The sequence below is a fragment of the Chrysochloris asiatica genome, unplaced genomic scaffold (assembly GCF_000296735.1).
Source record: "Chrysochloris asiatica unplaced genomic scaffold, ChrAsi1.0 scaffold00052, whole genome shotgun sequence".
NCBI classification, from domain to species: domain Eukaryota; kingdom Metazoa; phylum Chordata; class Mammalia; order Afrosoricida; family Chrysochloridae; genus Chrysochloris; species Chrysochloris asiatica.
Window position 1 is genome coordinate 1,094,513 of NW_006408570.1, and position 12,491 is coordinate 1,107,003.

At 37.8% G+C, this 12,491-nt stretch overlaps 1 protein-coding gene across 1 annotated transcript in view; it reads left to right on the forward strand.

Annotated features, from left to right (window-relative positions):
* Window positions 1–12,491, forward strand: part of EXOC6B (exocyst complex component 6B) — an 859,602-nt gene that overhangs the window by 331,498 nt on the left and 515,613 nt on the right. The window contains 1 exon segment of the mRNA XM_006862890.1: window positions 4,844–5,017. Coding sequence (XP_006862952.1) covers window positions 4,844–5,017 — 174 coding nt within the window.

The window sequence follows — 12,491 nt, forward strand, 5'->3', positions numbered from 1 at the left end:
TCACATTTCTAACCTTCACAGTCAGTCCTGATAACAATTCTTCACTATTGTATCACAAGAGACCTATCTGCATCTCCTTTCATCAGCCCGGCCCAGACAGATTGGATACTACTCAGTGGAGATTCTACCCTCCTCTGTGCCTTCTGGATCTAGGCTCCCTCTTGAAAGCTTGCAAGCCAGTCATTTCTTGCCTTTGTAGTGCCCCTATTTTGGGTAGCCAGTGTCCAAATTGCCCATCCCTGTCTGCTCTGTGTTTGGAGGGGGTGGAAATGATCCTCGCTGTAAAGATTTGTTGCCTCTTTTAAGTTACTGCATCCATAGGTGTAGGTCAAGTTCATCAAATTGTATCAGATTACTCTTTTTTTCCCTCTTCTTTCTTCTTTTGGTTGAGCTCTGATCATCCAGTCATTGAAACCAGGTCAAGTGGGTATTATCTGCAAGTGTGGGTGTCCTTATGCATATGCCTTCTCTTCTTATCAGCTGGATGCTTCACTCTCCACTCTAGTCCTCTGTGGCTATGTCATTGACTCTGGGCCCAAGAGTTCCTAGGTCTTGCCACACTGCTGGCCAACCAGGTCTCCACCCAGGTTCAAAGGAGTCTATTGAACCTTGTAGGGCATAGCTCGCAGCTTCATTGCTGTTTTTCTCTCACTTCCCCTTATCGATGACAAACGTGGTCACCAATCAGAGCGTGTATTCCCGTTGAGTCTTGGAAGGAGGTTTGCCCTGAGGGGACCATAGCATACATTTTGATTAGATGGATTTGCATACATTTGATTAGATGGATTTGCATACATTCTGGTAAATATTCAAGTGTATATTTCATTGCCATGCTTGAGATTTGGTATTTCAAATGGATCATTTTGATTGGCAAACCTGCTCTGACTGCTGTGTTACAAACTGTAGAAGCCTTGATCATTCTGACAGAGGTCTCAAGTTCTGAAAGAGCTATGAAATGCAATTTAACAGTCCTTTGATTTCACTATATCAATTTGCATACTTAGCCCAAATTACTTTGTGCTGTTCCTCCAAATTGATGAGAAAACCAGACATTAACTAAACAGCAGCAGCAATAAACCAGGAATCTAAATTTACTTCCATAGCATAGTTTTCTGTTGTGTACCACTTCAAGTGTAGATGGCAGTACTCTTGTATGATGTCTCTTGAATGCTGTTTTTAAGTTTTTATTGTGAATTGAGTGATAGTATACACGAGAGAGCATCGGTTTTATATCGTCATTTCATTGCAATGATTACAATCTCCTCTGTGCATCATCAGTTAGCAGTATTTGTTTCTATTCCCTCTTTTTTTTTGTTGCGGGGGGGCGGGTAGGGGATGTGGGACAGCAAGATACTCAAGAATATGTAATTATTTAAACAACCAAAGGGCACATTCTGTAAGCCTGCCTCCTAACTGCCAGTACTCAGTCCCTCTCTTTCCATGAGTCTAGAGTCCTCAGCAGCTCCCTTTTTCTATGTCCTCATCTCTGCCTCCATCTCTGGTGTCGCTGCTTCTCTGGATAGGGTCCAATGCTCCTCTCCATTGATGGTCCTAGGGTACTCTGTTTCTGGATTGTAAGATTAACTATTCCCCAGTTTTTGTTACAAAACTTCTACCTTTACCATTGTGACAGTTGCAATTAGTCATGATAACAATTACTCACTATTGAATCATAAGAATCTTATTCCCATCTCTTTTCATCAGACCCATCTGGATAAGATGAAAACTATTCAGTGGGCACTTTACCTTCCCCCGCACACTCTTAAACTAAACTCCCTCTTGAAACCTTGTAAACCAGTCATTTCATGCCTTTATTACCCCCTCATTTTAGGTAGCCAGTGTCTACGTTGCCCGTCCCTATCAACGCTGTGTACAGAGGGGATAGGATTGATACTTGATGTGAAGACTCCTTCCCTCTCAGTTGGTATTTTGAGCTACTACATTTGTAAGAATACGTCAAGTTCATCAAATTGTAGCAATTTATACTTGTTTCCTTTATAAAATTTTTTATTTTTATCTTCCTCTAGTCGAATTCTGATTAGCAAGCCATCAAGGCTAGGTCAAACGGGTACTATCTGCAAGTTTGGTGTTCTTGTTCGTCTCCCCTCACTTTACATCAGCTGGATATTTCAATCTCAACTCTACCATCAGTGGCTGTGCCTTTGTCCATGGGCTCACCACACTTCGGACCAACCAGCCTTTCCTCTTCTCTCTCTCATCTCCAGGTCAACAGGAGTCTGTGGTACATGGTTGAACTCAACCCATATCTTCATTGCTTCCTTTCCCCCTCTTCTACTCACCAGTAGACCAACGTGGTCACCAGCAAGCTTACATTCCTGCTCATGTGTTCCCTTTGAGCTTCAGTCTTAGAAGGGGATTTGTCCTGAAGGGACTTGATTGCCCGCCTTGATGGCTCCCCAGTGAATAACTTGCTTGTTTTTTATTGCTTTTGATATGTTGGCATTATTTGATTAATTGTAAAGTAAAGTAATTAACTTGGGATTCAATAAAATAAGGTTGGTTTATGAAAAATTTTGCTTTTGTTGTACTGAAAGTGAGATGAAAGTAATGGGATTGCTTTTTGAAGTGTTGTGAAGTCTTCATTCCTTCCCCAGAATTCGGATTCCTTCTTGGGTAATTTGCATTGGGAAGATGGGAGGAACATCTTAACTTTTGGGAAGAATAGAAAGGATGTCCAAATTTGGGGTCTCAAGCCTAAATGAAGTGTTTTGGGGAACCTTCTCTATCTCAATATGTTACTGAAGTCACTATGTATTTTATGTAAGTCAAAGCAAATTTCAGTGGGTAATATGCAGGGAAACAAGTTTGCCCATTGATTCAAATCTCTGGAATGTAGATTCTTTTCGTTTTCTTGGCAGAAACTAGCTCCCACATAGTTCAAGTTTTTCTCTGTCCTTTTATAATTGTCTTGTTTGGCTAGTGCCTGGACTAACATACTAAATATTTATCTTTAATTCTTTAATCTCATTCAAAAGATTTAGAGACTGATTTTCTCCTGAACTTTCTATTTTCATTGATGGAAAAATTATATATTAAGAAATGTATATTCTGAGAGACCTCATTACCAAACTATGCTTCTTGGGATGATACTAAATATTATGGGAGGGTGAAGAAAATTTGTTTTGAAATGTTTAAAAAACAAAAACAAAACAAAACTTTGTTGGATGAAATTCAACAAGTTTCCTCAAAGTTGTACTTCTACTAGCTTTTACTTTAATGTGCATTGCATATTTATAAGAAAGCTCATTGTATGAAGTTTTTCATTTGTTTGACAACAAAACTTCTTTTTGTTGTTGTTGTTTGCTTGGTGTAGATTTAAAAATGAAGAATTCAGGAGTCATTCGTTAATAGGTTTATGACTTGAATGAATTCTTTGCCTATTTTTCTGAAGTTTTATTCATTTTGCTGTTGTTGAAAACATATACAGCAAAATACCAATTCACCAGTTTCTGTAAGTGCAATTTAGTGACATTGATTTCCTCCTTTGAGTTGTGCAATCATTCTCATCTTATTAACATCAACTCACTGCCCCCTAAGGTTCCCATCTAATCTTTTAAGTTTCTGTTGGCAATATAATCCTATAGTGATAGATATTAAACAATCCTGGTGTGGCGCTGTGGGTTAATGCACCACATGACAAAGCCGTTTGAACTGTAAGGTAGGTGGTTCAAGCTCACCAGCTGCTCCTTGGAAACCCTGTATGGTTCAAATCGACTCAATGGCACTTAACAACAATAACAAATGTAAAACTATTGTTCTGCTTTAAGATGACTTCAGGTAATAGTTTTTGTTTAAGGTTAAAAATTATTTCAGAGTAGTTGTTTCAGGGATTCATCTTTCTTTCATGGCTCCAGAAACTCTGGAGTTGATGAGACTTCTAAATTCTGTTCTGCATTTTACCCCCTTCGAGCCCTGTAATTCTTTGCCTTTTGACCTTCATTCATTATTGGTGACTAAGGTCCCTTCAGCTCTAATACTGTGTGGAGTAATGCTTCTGTTGTTGACTGTGCACAGTGACATTTGGTATTCACTTTTTTTTCTCTTGAAATAACGGCTTCATTTCAGTCTGTTCTGTTAAGCTGAGGGGATTACACTTTCTCTTCTATAAAAAGAAAAAGAAACTCTTTAAAGTCCTGTTTTCCACAGATTAATGTCATGGAATCATACTGGAATAGTAGTTCATGTCAATCTATTAGGGTAATTCATTTTCTTGCTTATATTTTATTGGTCTTATATTCACATAATATAATGTTTGTAAGAGTCACCAAAATTTAACTATATAAAACATAATTCTAGCCTCCCTTCCACCCTAACCACTATGGTTTCAGTATGACATTTTCTCATAAAAGATAAATCTTCTTTCATTTGCACTAATCTCTTAGCTACAAAGTTAAGAATGGGTGGATCATTTGTAATAATTCTGTGGATATTTTGTTTTAAGTCTCATAATATTGACCAGGAGTCCTGATGTGGTGCTGTGGGATAATGCACTGGCCTTCAAGGTCAGTTTGATTCACAAGGTTGGTAGTTCAAATTCACCAGCCACTCCTTGGAAACCTTCTACAGGGTTGCCATGAGTCACAACTGACTCAACCGTGCTTAACAACAACTACAACAATATTGACTAGTTATTTATTATCTTTGAAAACTTGGAAAATGAGTCTCAGTGGAATACTTTTTGGGTTGAAAAAAGTATACATTAATAAGCTTTTTTTTACTTATGTTTATTCTGTAGTTTAAACAAATAAGTGTATTTATCATTTATCATTAACTTTATATACTAAGGTATATTTCTTTTTCTGTGTGTTTGTCTCTATCGTAGGCCCAACAACAAAGAAACTTGGATAACATCGTCTTACAGCAACCCAGGATAGGTAGCAAGAGAAAATCAAAGAAAGATGCATATACAATTTTTGATACAGAGATAGAAAGCACTAGCCCCAAGTCTGAACAGGATTCGGGAATTCTGGATGTTGAAGATGAAGAAGATGAAGAGGTAACTAAAATCTGAAGTAGGAAAATGAGACTATTGTTAGGTGTAAAGTAGTAGTATGTTTAAGATGTAATGAAGAATCTATCTATACAATACAGCCTGCATAAACTACTGAGTATTAAATGACAATTTTGTATACAAATAGATGCTGATTTAAGAAATATGAAGACATATTAATGTATCTTAGATTCTGTTTCATTAGACTTAAAAAGACTCTTCCATTTTTTAAAAGAACTAGGATCTTTTGACTAGGCATTGCATTGGCTGAAGAGTATAGTTTATCTAATTTAGAGATGAGATTTGATCTGGAGTAGTCATTTGAGATAAATACAATATGTTACTTCACACCGTGGGCAGTAAACTAGTAAAGTAGATTTCTTTATCTTGAGAAATAATTTTGATTGAAAAATTTAAAAGGTTCTAAAAAAGTTTAGAATCCACTGCCAGAAGAAAAAAGTGTATGAGTGATTGTGAGGGAATCTGAGAATTTTGTGACATAGCCACATCTTCTCAGATTAGTTAGTTGAGTCACTGTCAAGCAAATAATAAGATTAACTTGCTTAAATTAATACATATTTTAAATTTTTTCAATTGTTGAAAGTACATTAATGTTTTTTAAAAAAACTTCATCTACTGTGACATTTTAGGTTTGCAGTACAAGGTGTTTTTTCCTACATATTTATCATATGCATATAACTGGCACAGTTTATCTGTGAGCATAGTGGTTAGGAGGACTGTAGTCAAATTCTGGCCCTGATACTTTATTTAAAAAATTATCAATGTTCATATCATTGACTTTTGAAATGGCCATTGATATGTGTGAGGAACTATTTATTTTTGTATTAATAGCCTATTTAGCTTTAAGTGCTTGCCTCTTTTTCATTGTTTCCTTTCTCCCAATGAACTGGGCTATCTCTCCCTATCCTGTTCCCTGTTGTAGCCTTCCTACCCTGTTCTCTTCCCTCACCCTGGGAAAATAAAATGCTACACCCCAAAACTTGACATGTTGAAATCGTAACTTTAGGTAAATTGTTTAATCTGTTGGAAACTTAGAGAAATTTTCCATCAATTAAAGACAATAGTCTCTACTTTATACGGTTGCACATGGTGCTTGCTCCATAAAAGGCGGTCAATAAATACTGGTCTCATACTAGTTTCATTTATTCTTCCTTGCTGAATCTTGTTATGTGTCACTGCTGTCAGTATGTCTGTTCCTACAACAAATCCTTTTCTCCTTCAAAAATAGAATGGGTACTGTTTAACTGTTTAGACAGAAGAGCAAATAGCCAAATTAGTTTTGTGTCTAAATCATTATCATATATATTTGATTTAAGGTCCGAGGGACTGTCAGATGTATAAACTGCTATGCTCTTTTATATAGTTTTCATTATTGAGGTGACACATTTTACAATTTAAACACATAAGTGTATTCATAATTTTTAGTTGAGATATATGTTGCTGTTGTTAGGTGCCATTGAGTCGATGTACTGTCTCATGGTGACCCTCTGCACAACAGAATGAAAACACTGCTCAGCCCTGCACCGATCTCACAGTCATTGCTACATTTGAGCCCATCACTGTGACTAAATACTTGGAAGTAGTCCATCTCTCCTTCTTCCTAGTCTTTCTTTGTCTGGAAGCTCAGCTGAAACCTGTCCACTGTGGTTGAGCCTGCTGGTATTTAAAATACCTGTGGCCTAGCTTCCAGAATCATAGCAACTCACAAGGCACCACAGTATGACAAACTGACAGATGAGTGGTGCTGATATGTTTATTATGTAAATGTTGTTGTTCGATGCCACCTTATGCACCACTGAACAAAACACTGCCTGATCCTGTACCAATCTCACAACTGTTGCTACATTTGAGCCTTTTGCTGCTGCCACTTTGCCAGTCTATCCCATTGGGGGTCTTTCTCTTTTTTTCGGACCCTCCACTTTATCAAGCATGATGTTCTTCTCCAGGTACTGTTACCTCCTGATAGTATGTCCGTGGTATAAGACATATTATATGATTAAGGTATATAAGTAGAGTAAATCATGCTTAAAAGTCTCATTCTAATCCCTAGTGCACTTTTATAATAAGAATTGTTAACAGCTCTTAGTAGCACTAATAAAAATCATTTGAAGTATTATCTCCTGGACCAATTCAGTATGGAACAACCAGTAATTTACCTAATACCTATGGAGCTACAAAGGGATAGAGAAGACTTTACTACTGTTCTCTCTTCTTGTCTGTAAGGATTGGTACGGTAGGGTGTGGATTCCCCCTCTGAGACCCGACTGTCATTTATTAGGCACGTCACTGATGAGAAGGTACTGTAGAACAATAAAGCATCAGTCTCAAGAAAGGCCAATCCACTCCTTTTATTGTATTTTGGGTGCCCTTCAAGGAAATGAAGTTCTGTCAGACACTGTGGTTTAAGGAAACAGAAGTTAGACATCATCTATCCCTGAAGAGATAGTTGATTAATAAGATGGAAGAATGACACACATACACATTCTGCTATCCCAGTGAGAACTTTATAAGCAGGAGCTGTTCTTTATTATGAACTCACTGAAGAGCCTGGGGATAAGTCCTTTAAAAGTTTTATGCAGTACTTCTTCTTTATCTTGTAGGATCTAGAAAAGATGATGAAAGTGGGACTAGTAAATGTATGTAATGTTCCTCATTAAGCAAATACTCTAAGAATGCAATTGTAAATTAATACTTAAAAATGGCCCCACATTCCAAATTCAACTGAATTTGTGTTAGAAATTTGCTGATTGAGCTCTTCCAACAAGAATTCAGCAGTTCACTCTCATCTAATGGCATCCTATCTTAAAAAAAACTCTACCTTATATTTATTTATTTCTCAGTTTGAATCTTCTTCAAGTGCACATTCTTAATCTCAAACCTCATGTAGAGAATTATTTATTTAGATGTCTCCAAACTGGTTTCTTGGCATAGTTCTTGCATGGTGTGAATAAATTCTTCAGATAAGGTCTTTCGTGACCCACTGTCACATTCTGACCTTCATTCTTTTCATTCTTCAACAGACCTCATTGAGAGCGGTGTAAACAGTTTTTGGAGTATTGTGAGTTTTAATCTTAGAACATTGTAATTATGACATCAAATCCTGTAGGGCAGTGGTTCTTAGCCTTCTTAGGGTCTTTTTTCCTTTGAGAGTTTGATGAAAATATATGGAGTCTTTTCCCTGGTAAGCTGTACATATCACAACAATTTTGCATGCCATTTCAGAAATTCATGAAATTCTTACTGCTTTTTGAATCCAAGTTAAGAACCCATGTTGTAGAACAGTGCTGCTTGATCATTAATATGCATAGGAATCACCTGCTAATCATAGTAAAATGTAGATTCTAATTCTGAAGTTGGGGAGTTGAGTCTGAGAGTCTGCATTTTTAAGGATGTCTCAGGTGAGGATGCTGCTGCTGGCCCACTGAGATTTATAAGGCTTTTTAGGACTGCAGGATAGCATTGTGAGTTCATAAAGAAATCAAATCCATGAGTATTTGGATCTCTTTTTGAGTGTGCATTAGTATGACGTTAATATTTTCTTGTAATGAATGCAGAAATTAAAAAGTATATTTTGCTTTCTAAAATTTGTTCTTAAATTGGCAGTATTATCTTTTTATTTATTTATTTGCCAGTATTTTATGAAATTTCATAATTCTAATTTAAAATAACTAATTAGTTTTATTTTTGTGTGTAGTGAGAAATTCTTACCTTTTCCTGTGCTTTTAATTGTTGTTGTTAGGTGCCATTGAGCTGACTAATAGCGACCCTACACACAACAGAACGAAACACTGCATAGTTTTGCGCCAACCTCACAAGCATTGCTAAGCCTGAGCCCATTGCTGCTGACACTGAGCCAGTCCATATCATGGGGTGTCTTCCTCTTTTTTATGCAGCCCTTCACTTTACCAAACATGATATCCTTCTCCTGGGACTGGCCCCTCCGGACAATATGTCCAAAGTATGAGAAACAAAGACTGGCCATCCTGGCTTCCAGGGAGCACTCTGGCTGCATTTCTTCCAACACAGATTGGTTTGTTCTTTTGGCGGTCCATGGTACATTCAGTATAATCTTCCAACACTGTGACTCAACTGCATCAATTCTTCTGCGGTCTTCTTCATTCACTATCCAACTTTTGCATGCATATGAAGTTATTGAAAATACCATGGCTTGCGTCAGGTGTACCGTAGTCCTCAAACTGACATCTTTGATCAACACTTTTAAAGAGGTCATGTGCAGCAGATTTGCCTAATGCAATACATTGTTTGGTTTCTTGACTACTGCTTCCATGAGTGTTGATGGTTGATTTGAGCAAAATGAAGTCTTTGACAACTTCAATCATTTCACCATTTATCTTGATGTTTAGTGGGCCAGTGGTGAGGAAATTTGTTCTCCTTACATTGAGATGCAATAAATACTGACGGCTTTGGTCTTTGATCTTCATCAGTATTTTATGTCCTCTTCACTTTGAGCAAACAAGATTGTATCATCTGCATATCGCAGGTTGCTAATGAGTCTTCCTCCTATCCTGATACCACTTTTCTCTTCATATAATCTAGCTTCTCAGATTATTTGCTCAGCATACACACTGAATAAATGCAGTGAAAGAATACAACTCTGGTGCACATGTTTCCTAATTTTAAACCATTCAGTGTTCCCTTGTTCTGTTCCAATAACTGCCTCTTGGTCTAGGTACCTTATGAGCACAATTAAGTGTCTTGGAATACTCATTCTCTGTATTGCTATCCATAGTTTGTCATGATCCACATAATTCAGAACCTTTACATAGTCAATAATGCACGAATAAACATTTTTCTGGTATTCTCTGCTTTCAGCAAAGATGGATCTGATGTCATCAGTGACATCCCTCGTTCCACATCCTCTTCTGAATCCTGTTAGAATCTCTGAAATTTCTCTATCAATGTATGGTTCCAGCCATTTTTTAATTGTCTTTAGCAAAATTTTGCTTGCATGGGATATTAATGATATTGTCCAATGATTTCTGCATTTCATTGGATCAACCTCTCTGTGGAATGAGCACAAATACGGATCTCTTCCAGTCAGCTGGCCAGGGAGTTGTCTTCCAAATTTCTTGGCATAGATGAGTGAGTGCCTCTGGTTACACCTCACTTTCTTGAAAGATTTCAATTTGTATTCCATCAGTTCCCAAAGCCTTGTTCTTTCCCAGTGCCTTCAGTGAACTTTGGTTTTCTTCCTTCAGGATCATTGGCTCTTGATCATATGCTACCTCTTGGAAAGGTTGAAAACTGACCATTTCTTTTTGGTACAGTGACTCTGCATATTCCATCTTCTTTTGTCCGTTCTGTATTATTCAATAATTTGTGCATAAAATCCTTCAATATTTCAAGTCGAGGCTTGAATTTTTTATGCAGTTCCTTCAGTTTGAGGAATACTGAGTGTGTTACTCCCTTTTGGTTTGCTAACGCCAAGTCTTTACATAATTCTTCATAATATTTGACTTGTTTTTTCAAGCTGCCTTTTTAAAAATTTTCTACTCAGCTCTTTCACCTTCTCATTTCTTCCATTTGCTTTAGCATCTCAACACTGAAGAGCAAGTTTCAGAGTCCGTCTGACAGCCATTTTGGTCTTTTCTTTTCTTTCTTGTCTTCTTAATGACCTTTTCCTTTCTTCCTGTATGATGTTCTTGATGTCTTCCCACAACTCTTTCTTGTCTTTCATCTTTTTTGTCTAATGCATAAAATCTGTACTTGAGATGATCTCTAACTTCAGGTGGGATATGTTCAAGGTAATATTTTGGCTCTTGTGGACTTGTTTTAATTTTCTTCAGCTTCAGCCTGAACTTTCATTTAAGCAGTTGATGGTCTGTTCCATAGTCTTTCCCTGGCCTTGTTTTGGCTGCTTATATGGAGGTTTCCCACATATGTCTCTTTCCACATATGTAGTCAATTTGATTTCTATGTAACCTATCTGATGAGTAGTTGTATGTGTGTAGTCATCTTTTATGTTGTTTAAAAAAGATATTTGCAATGAAGAAGTCATTGATCTCTGAAAATTCTGTAACATTTCTTTCACCAAGACCATATTTTCCAACTACTGATCCTTCCTCTTTGTTTCCAAGGTTTAAATTCCAATTAGCTCCGGTAGCGTAGTGGTTACGAATCAGGCTGCTAACCTCAAGATCAGTAGTTAGAAACTACCAGCTGCTCCGCGGGAGAAAGATACGGCGTTTTGCTCCCATAAAGATTAACAGCCTCAGAAACCCTGTGCAGGGTCGCTGTGAGTTGGAACCGACTCCACGGCACATAGCAACAACAACAACAACAACATCAATACGTCTTGATTGCATGTTTGATCAATTTCAGAATGAAGAATTTGGTAGAATTTTCAATTTCATCTTCACTGGCTTAGTGCTTGGTGCGTAAATTTGAATAATAGTTGTATTAACAGGTCTTCCTTGTGGTGGTGGTGTTCCATGGAGTTAGTTCCGACTCTTAGCAACCCCTTATAGGGTTTCTGAGGCTTTAAATCTTTACGGAAGCAGAAAGCCTCATCTTTCTCCCTTGGAACAGCTGATCGTTTTGAACTGCTGACCTTGAGGTTAGCAGCCCGGCTTGTAGCCACTATACTACCAGAGCAGCTGGTCTTTCTTGTAGGCATATGGATATTATTCTATCACAGACAGCGTTGTACTTCAAGACATATCTTGACATGTTCTTTTTGATGATGAATGCAACATCATTTGTCTTCTATTTGCCATTCCTGGCATAGTAAACCATGTGATCGTCAGAGTCAAAATGACCATTACCAGTCCATTACAGCTCACTAATGCCTAGGGTATCTATGTTTATGTGTCCCATTTCATTTTTTTTCCCAATGTTTTATTGTGAGTTATATGATAGTTTACATGAGAGAACCTCAGTTCCATATTCATTCCATCGTATATCATCACATTGCCATAGTTCTAATCCCCTCCGTGCATCGTCTTCTGACCAAAGGGCTTATCCTAGAAGCCCGTGCTCTACACTCGCCCCTCGCCCCTCAGTCTTTGGCCCACAGTTCCTCTCCCTCTCTGGATCCAAAGTCCCCAGCCGCTTCATCCCTCCATGTCATCATCTCTGTCTCCATCTCAGACATCCCTGGTTCTCTGGGTGGGGTCCCGTTCTCTGCTCTTATCCATTGGTTGTCCCAAAGAACTCCGCTCTTAGACTGGAGAAATAATCGCTCTCTTCCGTGCTACAAAACATCTACCCTTGCATTTCCAACACTGTCAATCCGTCTTGATAACCATTATAAACTACAGTATCGCATGTAACCCATCTGTATTTCATTTCATCAGCTCCACCTAGACAAATTGGATAGTACTCACTGGTGATTCTGTCTTCCTCCATGCCCCCTAGGTCTAGGTTCCCTCTTGAAAGCTTGTAAGCCAGTTACTTCTTGCCTTTGTAGTCCCTCCCTTCCCATTTGGGTATCCAATGT